Here is a 16,781-nt window from a genome sequence, read left to right on the forward strand (position 1 = left end):
GCAAGCTAAATATCTGGTCCTGTCGGCGGGATTGCATGGCCATTGTGCATCAACACTCATGGCTATAAGAAAAATCACACAGTGAGATTGTGCAAGGTCTTTCCAGTGTCACCGGTGTGTTTTTGTGACAAAATGTAGTCTGGGGATCAGACAGACTCATTAAAGATGTCATTTGTGATCCCTCATGTAGTGTGTAAACCTTAATGAACAAAAAGATAAAAGATTTCTGATTATAAGTCAAGTTGTGTAGTGTGAACAGTACAACAGTCTCTGAAAGTCATGTAGTATGTAAATAGAATAAGGTGACTGCAACACTAACACAACTAGCACTATCTAGCGTAGACTTTAAACCTAACTAAAGAATAATAATTTCCTCCATAATTCACTTCCGTGAAAACTGATTTTATTGGCGAGCAGTGTGTGTTGTGAGGTGGACTGTACGTCCCTGTTGATTTGTGTGTTGCCTCTCTTTGAAAATGAATTAAGGGTGTGAAAATGAATTGAACTGTCACCACATGAGAATCCTGTGGGGCTGTTTTTACACCTACTTTTTTGCTCAGTGGGTTTTGTGGCATTGTACTTATTTAATCAGGTTTGGTCAGTTTCACATCAAATAATGCACACCATTGTTCAAAGTGTTTTATGATTGATCAGGAATTTGTTGGGGCTACAGCTCTGTTACTTACATATTTTGTATTTTATATAATCTTGATTATACCTGAAAATGATCCACCCACTTTGTGTTGCACATGTTGCACTAAAACAGACATTTAATGCCTACAGTAATAATTGTTTTCTTTTATTTGAATCTGTATTGTAAGTCTAATGATAAACAAAAGAATTATGCAGACAGCACCCTGCTGAAAAATCCAGCTCAAGACCAGCTTTTGCTGGTACCTGGTTTCAGATGGTCTAAGCTGATCTTTGATGGTCAGGTTGGTTGAAATATACTGTAAGCTATTACGCTACCTGATTTACCAGCTCCTGACCAGCATAGTGTATATTGCATTTGATGTTGGTCATGCTAGTGGACCATTGTTGTCCTGCTGGTTATGCTGATAAACCATCTTTGTGATCCTGGTAATGCTGGTCAACCAGCATGGTCAAGCTTGGTCATACTGAGTGTTAAACTGGGTGGTCACTACGTCAAGCCAGCAAGACTGTTGTTCAGCATGCCTGAGGCCTTGACTAAGCATAAGTGAGAAATTGCCATTCACACCTGATGTTTGTGCAGTGTTCAGATTTGGATGACTGCAGTTACTATGTTTATCTAATTGTATATTGTGTGCTCGGCTGTTAACAAGCTTAAAACTAGCTGAGTTCAAATGCATCCATGCCCTGTAATTATCTTTCCTGCATTTATCTCTAGTATAATGACAGCATGGCTGCCTATCAGAAGTTTGGCAAGTTACTATTTTATGTAAAATAGATATTAAATTGCACAGAATAATTTATGTTTGTGATTATACAAGGCCATTTAAACCAAAATATTGGAAGCCTTTCTCTGCCATGAGGAACCCCTTGTGTTGTTATATTTTTGCACCGTACCTAGAATGACTGTCAAAGCTTGGGTGAGGTTTGCCTTTACAGTATATGAATGCCTTTACTGCATATCAGCACAACTACTGAAATAATATTATACTATAAACATAAGCATAGTGACGTGGTCACACATCATTTTAGACAAATGAAAGTATCCTTGACACATGGAGAAAATAAAAAGCATTTGCTTCATTGTCTCACATCAGAAATATGTATTGCTATGAGTCAATATTCAGCTGCTTCTGTTTTCCAGCTAAAAGCTAAAGCTCCATCACATCACATTCAGTTTTGTTGTGTGTGTGTGTGTGTGTGTGTGTGTGTGTGTGTGTGTGTGTGTGTGTCGCTTTCTGATTGGTGCTTGAAACCATGGAAACGGCTCATTCCACTGAGAGGATGAAAGGGGAGCATGAGACATCTGTAAAACATTTTTAAAGCAAACTCACAGTGAAAAATAGGAACTGGCATATTTAGTCTACTTATTGCTATGTTGTTCATTTATTAACTAACTACTATTGTCGTAGGAGATTGTCTGCATTGTCATGGGTGCTTGACATTTAAAGGTAAATAAAAAAAGAAAGAAACTGGACAAATATACATTTTAGGAGGAAAAAATATCATTGCCTTGTATTTTTAATACATTAGATTGTATCAGTTTTCAGTGCTTTTCTAAAAAATGTATGTGGGATTTTTTGTGAAAGGTTAATATTGCTTAATATTGTACAGGCCTGTTATAAATAAAAATAATAATATTTCACATAGAAGTGTACATAACTTATATCAGATATCGTACAGATTGAAACACATCTGTTTTGTGTCTATTTAGTGTAATTTTGTTGGCATTTCTGTTAAAAGATACATTTATGCATCAAATAAATGTAAACTGTCACCTTTAGTTTTACCTTGGAGCTATGAGGTGAATGTAGTGGAAATGCAATTGAAGATCGTATACTACCAGTTAGCAATGTGTAACCTGCATGCCTGATTCACACCTCAAATAGACATGCTTTTTTAGTGTCTTTAAAATGCACAAAAGCCAAGCTTAAAGATGATACATTCGCAGCTAAATCTGAATGTACGCAAGTCCTAATTATGTAATTTTGTCTCTGTACACTACCACAGTTGATTTGGAACAAACCAGTCAATATGTGCTTGAAGTGTAGACTTTCAGCTATAATTTTAACAACTGTTTGAGAATTACAGAATTACAGTAAATTCTTTAAAAATAGTTCCTCTATACAAAAGTTTAGTCACTGTCTAAATCTGATCTGACTGTATGTGAGGATATGTAATACAGCTTAAAAAAAAGCATAACAATGTTATTAACTGAAATAATAATAATAATAATAATAATAATAATAATAATAATCATAACTAGGTTTTGGGTTAAGGTGAAAGGGTCATGTGAAATAAAAAGCATTCAAATATCACAACATTTTTCCTTAAGTTATTGTGTAAATTATGAATAGATGTATTTCCAGATAAAATCAGCTCAGATTAGTTTAATGTTCTGAACATATTAGTTTCAGCTACCTCTGTACTCCCACTTAAAAGAAAGTTGAAAGTTTTGAGATGCCATATCAGTTGAATCATACCCAGACATTTCAGTGTCAGTGCACTGTATAGTTTCTAAAAGCAGTTGTGTTGTCTTGTTCTGAGCCCTGTAGGTCATTTTGGGGACATATTTTACTCTAGAAGTATGCCTTTAATTAATTTCATAATACAAAAATTAAAATGTAAAGACTTTAGCCTATGCCTCTAAAACACCCTTTTGTGGGTTTTTTTGCTTACATTATTGTGCAAGAAAAAAATAACGTCATGTTTCACCTCGCCCTCATGACGTGTGTCACACATCACAGCAAGGAAAAAAGCACATTATACGATAGAAGAAAATCCTAGATGTTTTTACAACAGATTTCTAATTCAAAAGGGAACATAATCAAGTAGAATTTGCTAATGTTTGTTAGCTAATATTTACTGTAAAGCCTTAGATTTAAGCTTCTTTTTTGTTTTCTTTTTTTTTTTAATCCATTACTCATAGTTTTTGGCATGCACACACTTTGTGTAATCTGCAAGTCCAAGGTTCACTTCGCTTATATTTTATTCCTGAAGGAAAAAGAAATTCAGCTTGACACCAGACATGAAACAGCACATCAAAAACATGAACATTTATTCATATATTTTTTATATTATACAATACGATGAACCGTGATTAATATGACCAGGGACATGAACTAACAAGATTAAAAAGATATAAATATATTTTTTGTTTTATTGATTGACTATTATTTATTACTGTAGCTAATTTTGTGAAAAAAAACCTTTATTGACTACAGGAACGTGTGGATATAGAACCCATGAAAGCATATGCAGCGTAAAGCCTCGCTTCAACAAAGATGGCTATTTTAATTAAATGTTATCAATTATTCGAATCATTTTCATTATTTTATCTTTTTTTCGTTTTATCCACCGAGATAAATAGAAGCATGCGTGAGCTACGTGACTTTTATTGTGAAAACGGGTTTCTTTAGAGCGTGCTTCACTCAGCTAGCTACAAATCAGGCGGGTGTGTTTTGTAGCTGCAGTAACGCTAGACTGATTTAAATTCAGCTTCTTTTGTGTGGATTTGTTCTTTGTCAGCTAAATTAAAAAGATAGCTAACATTTAGTTGAGCACTACGTCGTTTAAACTTTTCTGTGGTTATGTGGCACAGCTGAAGATGAGAAGGTGTTTATAGCTAGCTACACTTGTTTGTTTTACCTCGATGGTAACGTTTGCTAACGTCAGCTAGCGAGTTTTTGGACTGCGTAAGCCTAAATAAGCAGCGTTCTTCTAAAAACATTGTTTAGCTGCTAGTTATTATTTAAAGGTGCCGTTTGTTTGTTTGAACTTTGTGGGTTATATCTGCTGCGTGTTTATTTACTGAGGAATAAACTTTGATTTCAGATTCGTTTACAGTTACAGGAGAGACTAATTATCCAGCAATGTCCACCTCTGCAGACATTGGGGGTGCCGAGGATGATGACGTAGAGTTTGTATCTGTAAGTGCAATTCAGCTCTAGCTAAATGGCATCGTATTTTGTTGCAAAACTTAAGTCAGCCAAATGTGCAGATCTTCTCACAGGTCATACAAGTGCTGTAGACCTGATGTAAGCCCTCACAAGTCTTCCATGCTTTTCAGGAAGGTCCTCTCAGACCAGTCCTAGAATGTATAGACCTCCTGAGCGATGGAGAGGACGATGCAGGTGTTTGTACGGTGAGGGTCCTACTCCCTTTGCAGATGAACATGACCTTGCGGTTCCAAGCAGTTCATTCAGTATTATTATTATTATTATTATTATTATTATAGTAGTCTCTGTTCTAAGCAGTCTTTTTTTCTTTCTTTTTACATTTGTAATGGAATAGCTAGATTGAGGATCAAGTGGACAGACAGAAAGCCCAGGCTGCATCTACCTTGGACAGACTGGCTCGCAAAGTGGCTGTGGAGAAACAGGAGCGGGCAGAAAAGTGCAAGGCCTTCAAGGTTTTTTTTTTGTTTGTTTGTTTGTTTTTTCCATGTAAAATCTTTCTATTCTGGATATTTACAGTGTAATTCTAAGTAGTAAAAATTCTATGATTTTTATTTGATATTCACACTAGTCAAAACTTAATGTTAGATATCTAAAACTATATTTTAGCTATTAACTAATAAAAACTGAATTTGATGTTAATGTGATGTGGGTCTTGACTTCATACTAGTTAAAATTACATAGTAGATGTCTGGAGTTACAATTTCCACTTGTTAATGAAAATAACGTATTTATATATATATATATATATATATATATATATATATATATATATATATATTAGTGTGTGTGTGTGTGTGTATATATGTGTGTGTGATAACCTTTTACTAGTGAAGGTAGGTGTGAGTGAAATTCCATGTAAATCAACATGTGACTTGCCAATATAAGAGAAATCTGGCAAAATCTGTTAGTCTAGTAAATGATATCAGTTGATATCTGAAATTAGAATTATTAGTTGTAAAAAAAGAAGTTACGGCTTGGATTGCTGATGACATTTTATAGTGCTCAGTGTGTTTGCTTTTTAGGAGAAGATGATTTCACTGCAAGCCCAAGGCCGGCATGAGTTGGCAGTCAGTCGTTGCAGCAGTGGGGAGAGTAGTGATGCCAAACGCTGTGTGGACATCTGGCTAAAAATGCCAGGTTGATTTGACCTTATTTTTATTATTATTATTATTATTATTATTTTTAATGATTTTATTTATTTATTTATTTTTGGGGAATTTGTTGCTATAAGTAAAAAAATTTAAATATTAATTTTCATTGCTGTTTTAGTTTAGCAGATTATAAAATGTGTGGAGTTTTTTTGTGTAGGATTAAAGCCTGGCATTATCAACACTGGAACAGGCTGGAGGCGCAGGTCTGCGCCTGCGTCCTCATTTAGGTCATCGCCGCAAACGTGCCCTGTAATTAACTGTGGCAGAACTTATGATAATGTCCCTCTCCTTGAAGGTCACCTTAAAAGGTCAGTGCTTTTTTATTTTTTATTATTTTCTCTTTCAGTTTTAGTGATTTAAGCACCTGAAGAATGCCGCATGAATATTATGTAGTAACAAAATGGGTAGGTTTTTGGGTGAGCTCAGTTTTTTGTTTGTTTGTTTGTTTGTTTGTTTTGTTTGTACTGATTGTATAGATTTGACCACTCTCCGTGTGACCCAACCATCACCCTTAAGGGCCACTCCACTCCTTTCTATGCCTGTGTGCCCTGTGGTCGCCATTACAACACCAAAGAATCATGGAGGACACACATGGACTCAAAGGTTTCTATGTTTTTATGGTTGTGTTACATTTTAGGGTGTGTTACCACGGAAGAACCAATTTTGAACAGAAACAGTGCACTAATACATATATACATATATACAGTGTGCAAAGTTGTATTAAGCGATGCCAAACGGAGTTGTGCAGAATGCCATTACTGGGGCTGTAGTCAAGCCGGCACAGCACTATTAAGTTTTAGCAAATTACATGTCTTTCAGTACAAAGTTTACATTTTCCAAGAAATCAGTTCTGTTAGCATCCATGGCCAGTAAGCGTACTTGTACCAAAATTATTCTTAATTAGTCTGTGATCAGTAATGATTATGGTGGTCAGTAAAATATACCCACTTTCTGAAACATGCTCATTTCTTGACTCTGTTCGTGGCTGGAATCAAAAACAGTATTATTTAGTATTCAGCATTTAAGTGAAGGTATTGGTATATGTATCAATGATGTGAAAAATATCAACCTGTTCATGACCGCTAATATGTTCAATGGTTTTGCAGCTCTCTTCCTCAAATGCCAGTGGTCACGTCAGCTCTCAGACTTGCCAGGTGATTGTGTGCTTTGCTTGCCCTGCTTGCTACCTCCTCTTCAATGTCAGAGATGAGTGTCTCCAGCACATGGCAGCCAAAAACCACTTCACTCACTCCGTCTCTCTAAGTGGTTAGTGATGATGCTGTACCTTTCCAGAAAAGCTACTTCTGACTCCTGTCTATTAGATAGTGTCCACTCCTTTCTACTTTATATCAACTGAAAACTAACACATTTTACTTCATAATATTTTCATAACAGAGGTAAAATCATCACCTGTACCGATTCCAATTCCACGATATGCAAAAGCCCGGCTAATTGCTTTGTGTAAGGATGTTACATTCAGGGTCAAATGCACAGCTTGCTCAAAGGTGCTGACCTCACACATGGAAGCAAAGGCTCACTTTAAGTAAGTGTGTGTATAATGCAATTTTATTATTTATTTAAATGATTTAGTTATGTATGCATTGAGTCATTTTAATAATTCTAATTACAAATTACTGCCTCACATTGAGTAAATCTTTCATATTTTAAATTTGATCTCTTCTTCTTTTTCTGCAGTGTGCACTGCAGACATGGCTGTGCTATTGCTGAAGCTGATAAAAGTGTGACTCAGATCATGAAGCAAATGACAGTTTTGGGCCAGTGTTCCTCCTGCACCAAAATCTTCCTCCGCCCAAAGCAGATTGAGGAGCACAGAGAGCAGACACAGCACGAGGTAGACATGATCAGCAGTGTGGAGCAAGCACTATTGTGCTACAGCAACTACTGTGAAATTCGACACGGCATCAAGCATGCAGCCAGTCACCCTTCTAAACGTGCTGCTGCAACCGAAGCCTCATCACATAGAGAAAAAAACGTCTATCTTGGGTCTCCTGCCAAGCGCAAGAGACGCTCCAGCTCAAGTTCTCTAGTAGAGCGTGACAGGGCTCTAAACCTTGCCTGGTTCTGTGAGTGTGGCCTGCGGTTCCTGGAGGAAGATCAGGCCAACAAGCACCTTCTATCAGCCAACCAAATTTTTCACAAATGTGCCGTCTGCAGCAAGCTGATGGGTGAATCGTCCATAACTCGTTTGCACATGAGCCGATTTCATGGCGGTGCTCATCTGTCTAACTTCTCTTTCTATTGTAAGCGGTGCAAAGTGGAAATGCCCAGGCTTGAAGATATCTTGTCTCATGTTGGTGTTGCCCACCGTGGACACACTTATTATGAAGAAAGAGAGGACGCAGTAGAGAAGATCTTATGTTCATCTCCTAAACCATCTACTAGCAAAGCAGAGAACAGTTCAATGGTTGCCTCTTGGGCTCCTCCTCCTAAATGTGAGGAACGGTGGCTGTGTAGAATGTGTGAGGACCTGTTTGACTGTGAATCGGCGGTCCACAAGCACTGCAGTGATGTGAACAGCCACAGCTTCCAGAGGTTTGCCTGCGGCCACTGCCCACAAAAGTTCTTCAAAGATTCCACTCTTCGCCGGCACTGCGCCAACGAGCATGACGGCCAGCTGCTTCTTCGTTACTTTTGTGGACTCTGTGACAGCATACTGTACGACTCTGAGCTGGAGTTTCAGGAGCACTATGTTAGCCTGCATAGCAAGGACTACTACTGCTTGAACAAGAAGGAGAACAGAACAGATTCAGTTGAGGAGAGTTCTGTGGAGGTGCCAACGTCAAGCAAAAGCCCTCCCCAGATCTGCCCCTGCATGGGTTATCAAAAAGCCAAAGAGGAGGAGAAGTCCGCTTTCACACGGTGCATGAAGCTGCTAGCCAGCGAAAACAAATGCGGCTATGTCTGTCACCGATGCAGAGCTACAGTGGGCTCCTACGCAGAGATGAAAACGCACATGTACTTAAAGCACGAGGCTCTGGGCAAAGACAAAAGTTTTGATGTTGTCTGCTTGTCCTGTTCCAAGAGCTACAGCGATGTACCCAGTTTCCACTTGCACTACCACAGCCATCACTGTTTCCTGGAGCCCTGTGTGTCCTCTAGAAACAATGGCACAGACAAGGAGGAAGTTCCTCTCACTAAGATTTGGAATGCAGAAGAAATCTCTGCAGACAGGAATGGTGAGACTCCTCATTTTCATGATTGTTTCCAAAGTCTGACCTCTTAATTGGTGTGTAAGCCTTACTCATACCTAGAGTGTTAAAGTGCAAGTGTAAGTATCAGCAGGATTAGAACGTCCAAAGCAGTATTACACATTTAACATCAGTCTCTTAAAGAGTTATATTGCAGAGTTTTGTGCCACAGCCTCCAAAAGTTCCTCAATGATCTTTTTACCCTTTTTGTCTGAATTCTGAAGTTTCTGAAAAGACACTACTGTTCAGTTATTCTAAAGATGTACTTGTTTTTTTCTAGCTGAGGAGTTTCAAGAGGTGAAGAGTGTTATTGCTTCAAGTGTCAATGTTATTAAAGAAGACCCGGAAGATTCTAAAGACAAACATGGTAAGTCTGACTTTTTTTCCTGTCAATTTTTTTTGGCTTTCAGCGTAATCATTTTCTGAATAAATATGTCTAAACACTTTTTTCGATCTCCTTAAGATGGCTATGATGAGGAAATGAAGCTGGCTTTGGCTTTAAGTGCCGAGGAGGCGAAGAAGCCAACAGAATTTGATCGGGGTGGGTCAGGCTCTTCCTACATTTTTAATAGTTGCTAAAGCTTTTTCTTTAAACAGTGTTTCTAAAAGCTAATGATGGAGTTCTAACTAATTCATCTTTATTTTTTACTAGCTTTACATGCATGAAAAGTTCTACCAGTATGGGTATGTTTTATCAGTTTGGTAAACTCAGTGAGGGGGGAAAGGATGTCATGGGTGATGGGCACTTTGAGATGTAGCCTGCATGATTGTGTTGAAGCTTTAGTCATTATTGCACACTTTCTGCCAAAAAAGGGGGAGTTTCTAAGGATGTACTGGTGTGACCACAGGTGTGCACTGAGCTAGTAGCATTCAAATAACCAGGCATGATTTGAAGCAAACCATGAGTGACTTGTTGTAAACTTGATTGACCGTTTAGTAATTTGGTGGTGGTACAAATATTTCAGTGATTTGATAGAAAGCCAACAGGTTAATGGTATTTAGACCATGGTTTTCTTTCATTTTTAAACTGGTTTGAATGTTTTTGTTTTTGTGTCTGGCTTTCTGGCACCTCTTGTAAAGTAATTGGTAGCATACTACTGCTGTCCAATACCAAACAGCATCTAACTAAACACGGGCAAAAGTATATTAAACAAGTTTTAAAGGAGTGATTCAGGAGTGAAATCAAATGTACATTATTTAGCCCTGATCCCAGATGTAGTCCATTATGCCATAGGTTTGGTTTTGCATTAAAGCTACAAATATAACATAAAGCTACAAGTCATATTATGCTAGCTTGGGACCCCCAGTCATGGATGGCAGTCGCTGGGGCTCAAACCTCAAACAAATCTCCTGAAGGCCAATGTGTGGGCCACTCCGGAGCCCTTTAACTAGCACAATCGCCCCCCCCCTCCCCTCCCTTTAAAAATGGCACTGAGAATGAAAAAAATGACTAATCTAGCTAACTTTTATTTTCACATTTTTACAGAAATGGATGAAGCTCTGAAAAGAAGCCTGCAGGACTTTTAAGCAGTCAAAGCTGCAAAATAACTCCAAGACTGTTCGACTCTTATTTCATGTTTGTTTTTGTTTTTTTTTTGTTTGTTTTTTTATGTTGTGAAACTGTTCTGAACTTTAAATAAAGAAGTAAATAACTAACTCTGTAGTAGTAGTGTTGTTGTTTCTGAATAACTCCGTGTGGTGTTTTTTGTTTGAGGCGTTATCGGGCGTGTGCTCGATGAGCTAGTTAGCTAGCTCGTACAGGCCAACATCTGGTCAGTTCCTCTGAGGTAAGTTAAACAATACTGAAAAGCCCACCCTCTTCCCAACACCCTTCCGTTTTTACCCCGAGGGCAAGGAATATTTGCCCCAGGGAAGTTCCAACCCATGTTTGGAGATGTTCCCTGAGGGGCGCTGTCCGTCAAGGAAACCGCTAGAAGGTGCCGGAGCGAAGACCCCGACTTAAAGCTGCTCGTCCTGAAGCGAGTCTCCACACTGAAATCTATCGCCATGGCTCAAGCGAAGATCAGCGCTAAAATGAACGACGCCACGAAAGCTGGAAAATTCAGCAGGACCATTTCAATGGCGGACCGCTCCCTGCGACTTCTGGAAAATCTGGATGACATAGAAATGAGGTGGGTCTGCTCACTCGTACCTCTAACGTGTAAACGTTGAAGTGTGCTGCTCAGACTTCAGCGTGCTAGCCTGAGGAAAGTCTTGTGTGTAGGCTGTGTTTTAATGTTTGGTGAAGTTTATAACTGGGTCTGTTGCACCAGTACTAAGAGAAGCCGAAGTTGTTGACTCCAGCAGAACTGCAGCTGCTGAGGTGTAGCTAGTTGTTCGAGTGAGGCTATAAATATGAGCTGCAACGCAAGATGCACTGGCAGAAAGCTGAAGGAGTACGAGCTCGAAAGCGCACTACCTGATCTTGATTTCTGTCGGGAGCTTAACTTAATTAGGGCTGCACCGATAGGAACATTGAGTGCCGGTGTCTGATGCTGTTCTCCTATAGCTTGATCTGTCGATACTGAAGCTGATCTGTACACTTTTATAAAGGCCTAAGGTCGAAACGGAGATCAGCAGGTCAGAGAACTCTGCAACCCACTACAAAATAAATGTTACAGTCAGTATTAAAATGCGGATTTGTCCAGAATAAGCCTGCTCTGTTGGTTAAATCAAATATATCCGAAAAAAAACTACTATTTCGGATACGAGCCTGAAATGGTTCAGATTAATCATTAAAATAATAAGAACGTGAATTTTGTAAGTGACGGGGGGAAATCCTTTGCAGTTGTCATATTTAAAATGAGGAACACTGATGTTTATCCTTCCACTTGAGTGGAAACCACTGCTGCAGAAGCACAGCTAACCACAATGATCAACCTTTAAAGTCTAAGCCACTGCTGGTGGAATTCCTCACTCCTGAAACTTAGGAATAAAAACTATGTAATTACTGTAGATATGAACAGTCTGCCCTCACATGAAAGTACAGCTTTAGTGAAGTGGAGTCTATATAAACAAGCAAGGTCACCCTAAGTGACTGACCTAGCTCTTCTTTAATGTGGTGTATGGGTTTGATGTTATTTTAATGTCATGTGTCATTAAAAGCGATCCGTCTAAGCGTCAGAGAGAGAGATTCACATCCTCTGAATCATGAATCTCTGCAGGGTGGAGGCTCTGCGAGAGGCAGCCACAGCCATGGAGCAGGAGAGGGAGTGCTTATTAGAAATGATTCAGTCGATACAGAACAGCCAGGAAATGCGAACCATATGTGACGGTAAGGCTCTGCCCTTTGTCTCCTCTTTGATGAGTATAAAAACATAATCCCTGAAATGACATGCACTGTCCCCGCAACCCCCCCCCCCCCCCTTCTCTCTCTCTCCAGGTGAAAGAGAAGAGCTCACTTTGACTGCCAACAGACTCATGAATAGGACACTGACGGTCCAGGTCTCTGTAGACACAATCCGAAACGCCCTGCAGGAAGACGCCTTGAAGAAAGCCACAGCCATCATTGATGATATAGCTGCTAATGTGCTTGACAACATTGAGGGCGCAAGAAAGCAGCTGCAGGCTCTTCATGCTGCTTGTGTCAGCGAGACGCCGCCCGTGCCTGTTGACCAGAAGTTTCAGAGCATTGTGATCAGCTGTGCGTTGGAAGACCAGAAGAAAATCAAGCGCCGCCTCGAGACTCTGTTAAGGAACATGGGCAATGCGGAGAGAACCATTAAAATCATGGATAACCAGAAGTTTGATGAATCAAAAAGTACCAATGGCAAATAATAATGATGTGGGGATGGAAGAACAGGATCTGAAGGATCTACTGTAGCAAGTGACTTTGCTAGTTACTGAGATGACCACAGGCCTCCAGGCATCACCATATTTGTACATGTTGTGCTTCTCTTTAAAGGTCCTGCACAGTCATTTTGGCGTCTGTTTTATGACTTGGATTAATAAGAACTTGATTACACTTCTTTGCCCTTCTTGCTCAAAAGCTGCCACTTCAAATATATTTGATGCACAATGGAAAACCTAACCTGTGCTAAGTTGATAATCTTTAAATTTCAGCAAAATGTCATCTCACTTTAGACTACCAGGATTTTGTGTCTTGTCTTCGATATTAAAGGGCCCATATCCTCAAAAAGGTATTGATGTTTGCGTATTAGTAAAGTTTCCAAATTCACTACCTCTCCGTACAGCCCTGTGTAGACAGTAAGCAGCTACAATCAACTTGGCACTAAACGAAAGCATTTACCTGTAACATTTAGCTTACAGCGGTTCAGGTTCACCCATTCACAATAGATTTTTCAGCCAATCCAAACAGCTCGGAATTACATGCATCTTTAACACAGTTCTAAGGGATAAAGACAGGTTGCCAAATGTTAAGTTGTAAAGTTGATCGTAAATCATAAAATTGTAAATTGTTCTTTTTAATATGCAGCCCCACACAGGACCTCAAGGGGAAAATATAGGACGTGGGCCCTTTAGCATCTCAAGTCCTACATACTGTAATACAATAAAGTGACCCACAAAAAAACAAAAAACAAAGTAAGGTTTAAAGCGTCCAGTGTGATCTAATGATGACTGTTCGGTTTTAAAGCATCTCCTGTTACTGTGTATTACAGACTGTCACGAGGCTGTATTCCTACTATGCAGGACCTTTAATGTTCTTTGCAGGTTTGAAAGCGTTTTTGCTTTGTAAATGTTTTGCTTAATTTCTCTTTACATCTGTTCACTGCATCTACTCTGCTGAACACAAATGGTTAACTTTTAAAATGTTTGGTTTTCATCCAAATATGTAAAGACAAAAAAATAGGGATATCAAGCCTATTAAAACATTCCATTAGATCAGTTGTCTCCAAATCTGCTCCTGGGACGTTACCTTCCTGCAGACTGCCAAATAATTCAGAAGTCTTCAGAAGTCCTTGATTGGCCGAATAGGGTGTTGGATTAAGGTTGCAGTTGAAACCTGCGTAAATGTAGCTCTCACGGAGGAGGCCTTGATGACCTGCGGTACAAAGTATTAACAGTACTAACTGTTGCCTTACCACTGTTTTAAAAAGTCACACAGTATTGTATGCTCACATGCCCTGTATGTTCTAATTAGAGTGTGTCTGTCCTCCTGCTTGAGCGGAATTCCTCGTTTGGGTGTCAGACTGCCCATCGTCACAGTATATAACAAAACCACCTCCAACAGTGTCCAGAAACGACAAGCTCAGAGTGAAGCAAGTCATACTGTTTACATTTTGTACATTAAAGCTGACAGAGTTTACATTACACTGTGATGAATAGTGTTAAATGCTGTGACACTGTTTGTGGGTACATTTACAGCTGTGGTTGAAAGTTTAAATATATTCATCATGGATGTGAATGTCTTGCCAATACTGGGCTGTAAATGATTTCTTTTGAGAGTTTTTCATTTATTGGGCGGACAGATAAATGAGTGTACAACAGATTTTTAAGAAAACAAGAATGTGGTGCTGGAAAAAAAATGAAAGTCAGTTACACAGTACCCTTAATATTTAGTTGTGTGACCCATAGCAAGTTGGGTCCTGATCAGATGGCAATATTGTGGTTGGATAGAACTGATGGAGTACAAATAAATGTGTTGCTTTTCCTGTTGGAATAATCTAGTTTGAGAACTGTGAAGATTGCTGAAGTTGAAGAATTCTAAGATGGTACTTCTGCATTATTCCATTCACTTTGCGCAGTGTTTCTCTTTCACTGGCAGCATCCAGCCCCAGAGCCTGTTTCTACCGCCGCCATGTTTAACAGTTGGTACAGTGATCTTGGGGTTAAGTACCTCACCTTTACTTCAAGTCAAGTCAGATTGATTTGTATAGCGCTTTTTACAACTGTTGTCGTCACAAAGCAGCTTTACATAATTAGTACTTAATAAAGGACAGAGACAGAGAAGAAAGAAGAAATAACATGAAGGATCAAAGACCCCCTGTGAGCAAGCCAACGGCGACAGTGGCAAGGAAAAACTCCCTCAGAGCTGGAGGAAGAAACCTTGGGAGGAACCAAGACTCACAAGGGGGACCCATCCTCCTCTGGTCAGAACTATTTAAACATTAATGATAAAAATTAGCAGATACAACAGAAAGTTGATAGTGGTGATATTAATAGTGGCAGACAGCCACGAGTCCATCTAGGTTTCAACACGGCCACCAAACAGGCAGCAGCGGCAGGCAGGAGAGCCGCTGGTCCGCCATGGGTGGTGGCGGGTGGGGGGGCCCGCTGGCCGGACTGGTAGGTGGCAGCTGGTTTGATGCAGGTAGAGGGGCGTAGAGACCTTTGACTTAGCGAGTAATCTTCCAGCAGGTCTGGCTGGGTGGCCATCCACTCGGAGAAGGTAAAAAGAGAAAGAGAAAGTTAGTTCCGAGAGGAATTTTATGGAGAGCAGAGAATGTCGGGCAGTATCAGATTGTGCCTGACGACTCCGGCAGGTCTGACTATAACAGCCTAATTAAAAGGAGAGAGCCAGAAGGTAACACGGACACGGGAGCACCCTGAGAACACCAGCATCTATCTGCTCCACCGTCAACAAACCTGAGTGATCGTGTGTAAGCAGCGAGACGACAGCTCCAGCATCTCAGTGTACTACAATTCCTTGGGTCCGCGAACCCCTGGACCTGCAGCCTTTATCTAAAAAAACATTAATTACCAAAAGCTAAACTAAACAGATGAGTTTGTCATGTTCGGGACTGTGTCTGAGTCCCGAACATTATCTGGAAGGTTATTCCAGAGCTGGGGGGCTTTATAAGAAAAGGTTCTTCCCCCTGCTGAGGTTTTCTGAATTTTGGGCACGAGTAACATACCTGTACTTCTAACATACCTGTGGTTATTGTGGCCATACCACTCAATATTTGCCTCATCCTGTTGTCAATGTGGTCAGCTGCAAAAGTTGATTTTGGAACAGGAGCTTAAATCTTGTTTCACAGCCTCTCAGTGGATGGACACTGTGCACAGTGACTCCAAAATCAACACAAAATACCACTTTTAATGACTACTGCAGTTTCAGATTTATTCAATGCCCTCAAAACAATTGTCTTTAGTACTAAGTAGAGCACCCTTTTGCTTTTAGGAGCTGCTGCTGCAAACTTGTTGCATAGACAGACACCAGGTTCTGGCAGTGTTCCTGAGGAATCTTGGCACATTCCTTTTGGGTACTTGTCTCCATTTCACTGTTCTTTTCAGCTGGTGACACATCGAGGTAGTGTAGCCAGTGTTCCTGTACTATTCTTCCAGATGTATCTCTAGGAACAATCAGTCCCTTTGCTATCTTGTTGTATCTGTTTCCATGCTTGTGCAAGGCAGTGTTCTCTGAATGTTTTGGAGCAGCCCTCTTGATTTAGCCATATTTCTAACGTTGTATTAAATGTCACAGTCAACAAATGCCTAGCCAGTCTAGACATTTAATGTGTTGATCTCAAGCATACTGGATTCGCAAATGTGTTCTTATGAAGGATTCTCTGACGGTCGAATAATTCTAAGACTGCTGTAGTCATTATTTGCAGAAAGCACTTGGAATGTTTAGTTAAAGTTATAACAGTTGCTATAACTATAAAAGTTGCTACTAAACCTAATTTATAAATGATTACAATTGCAATTACAGTATGCCCATGTACACATGGGGTGTACACCGTGCAGTGCAATTCTAAACAATTCACAGATTCTTTATATATAATTATAAAATAAATAAATATAAAATGTTTCTAAACATGTTTCTACATTTTAAAGCATTGGTTGTTGGTGACGGTCCACACTTTATGGCATTTTAAGTACTACTGTTTTTAAGAAGAAATTATTTAAAA

General features: G+C 39.5%; 2 protein-coding genes across 2 annotated transcripts; both read left to right on the plus strand.

The window, feature by feature from the left end:
• The first annotated feature begins 4,089 nt into the window (after positions 1-4,089).
• On the plus strand, positions 4,090-10,626 carry znf451 (zinc finger protein 451). Its single transcript, XM_072677589.1, has 13 exons — positions 4,090-4,266; positions 4,486-4,580; positions 4,721-4,795; positions 4,949-5,062; positions 5,633-5,747; positions 5,919-6,069; positions 6,238-6,364; positions 6,868-7,027; positions 7,157-7,304; positions 7,457-8,958; positions 9,251-9,337; positions 9,434-9,511; positions 10,457-10,626. The coding sequence occupies exons 2-13, from the start codon at positions 4,524-4,526 to the stop codon at positions 10,495-10,497; spliced, it is 2,655 nt and encodes an 884-aa protein (XP_072533690.1). The 5' UTR covers positions 4,090-4,266; positions 4,486-4,523; the 3' UTR covers positions 10,498-10,626.
• Positions 10,627-10,725: 99 nt separating this feature from the next.
• bag2 (BCL2 associated athanogene 2) lies at positions 10,726-13,108 on the plus strand. Its single transcript, XM_072676824.1, has 3 exons — positions 10,726-11,102; positions 12,135-12,244; positions 12,353-13,108. Exons 1-3 carry the CDS (start codon positions 10,978-10,980, stop codon positions 12,745-12,747), a joined length of 630 nt encoding a protein of 209 aa, XP_072532925.1. The 5' UTR covers positions 10,726-10,977; the 3' UTR covers positions 12,748-13,108.
• The last annotated feature ends 3,673 nt before the right edge of the window (positions 13,109-16,781 follow it).

This window comes from Salminus brasiliensis, chromosome 4, assembly GCF_030463535.1.
Source record: "Salminus brasiliensis chromosome 4, fSalBra1.hap2, whole genome shotgun sequence".
Taxonomy (NCBI): domain Eukaryota; kingdom Metazoa; phylum Chordata; class Actinopteri; order Characiformes; family Bryconidae; genus Salminus; species Salminus brasiliensis.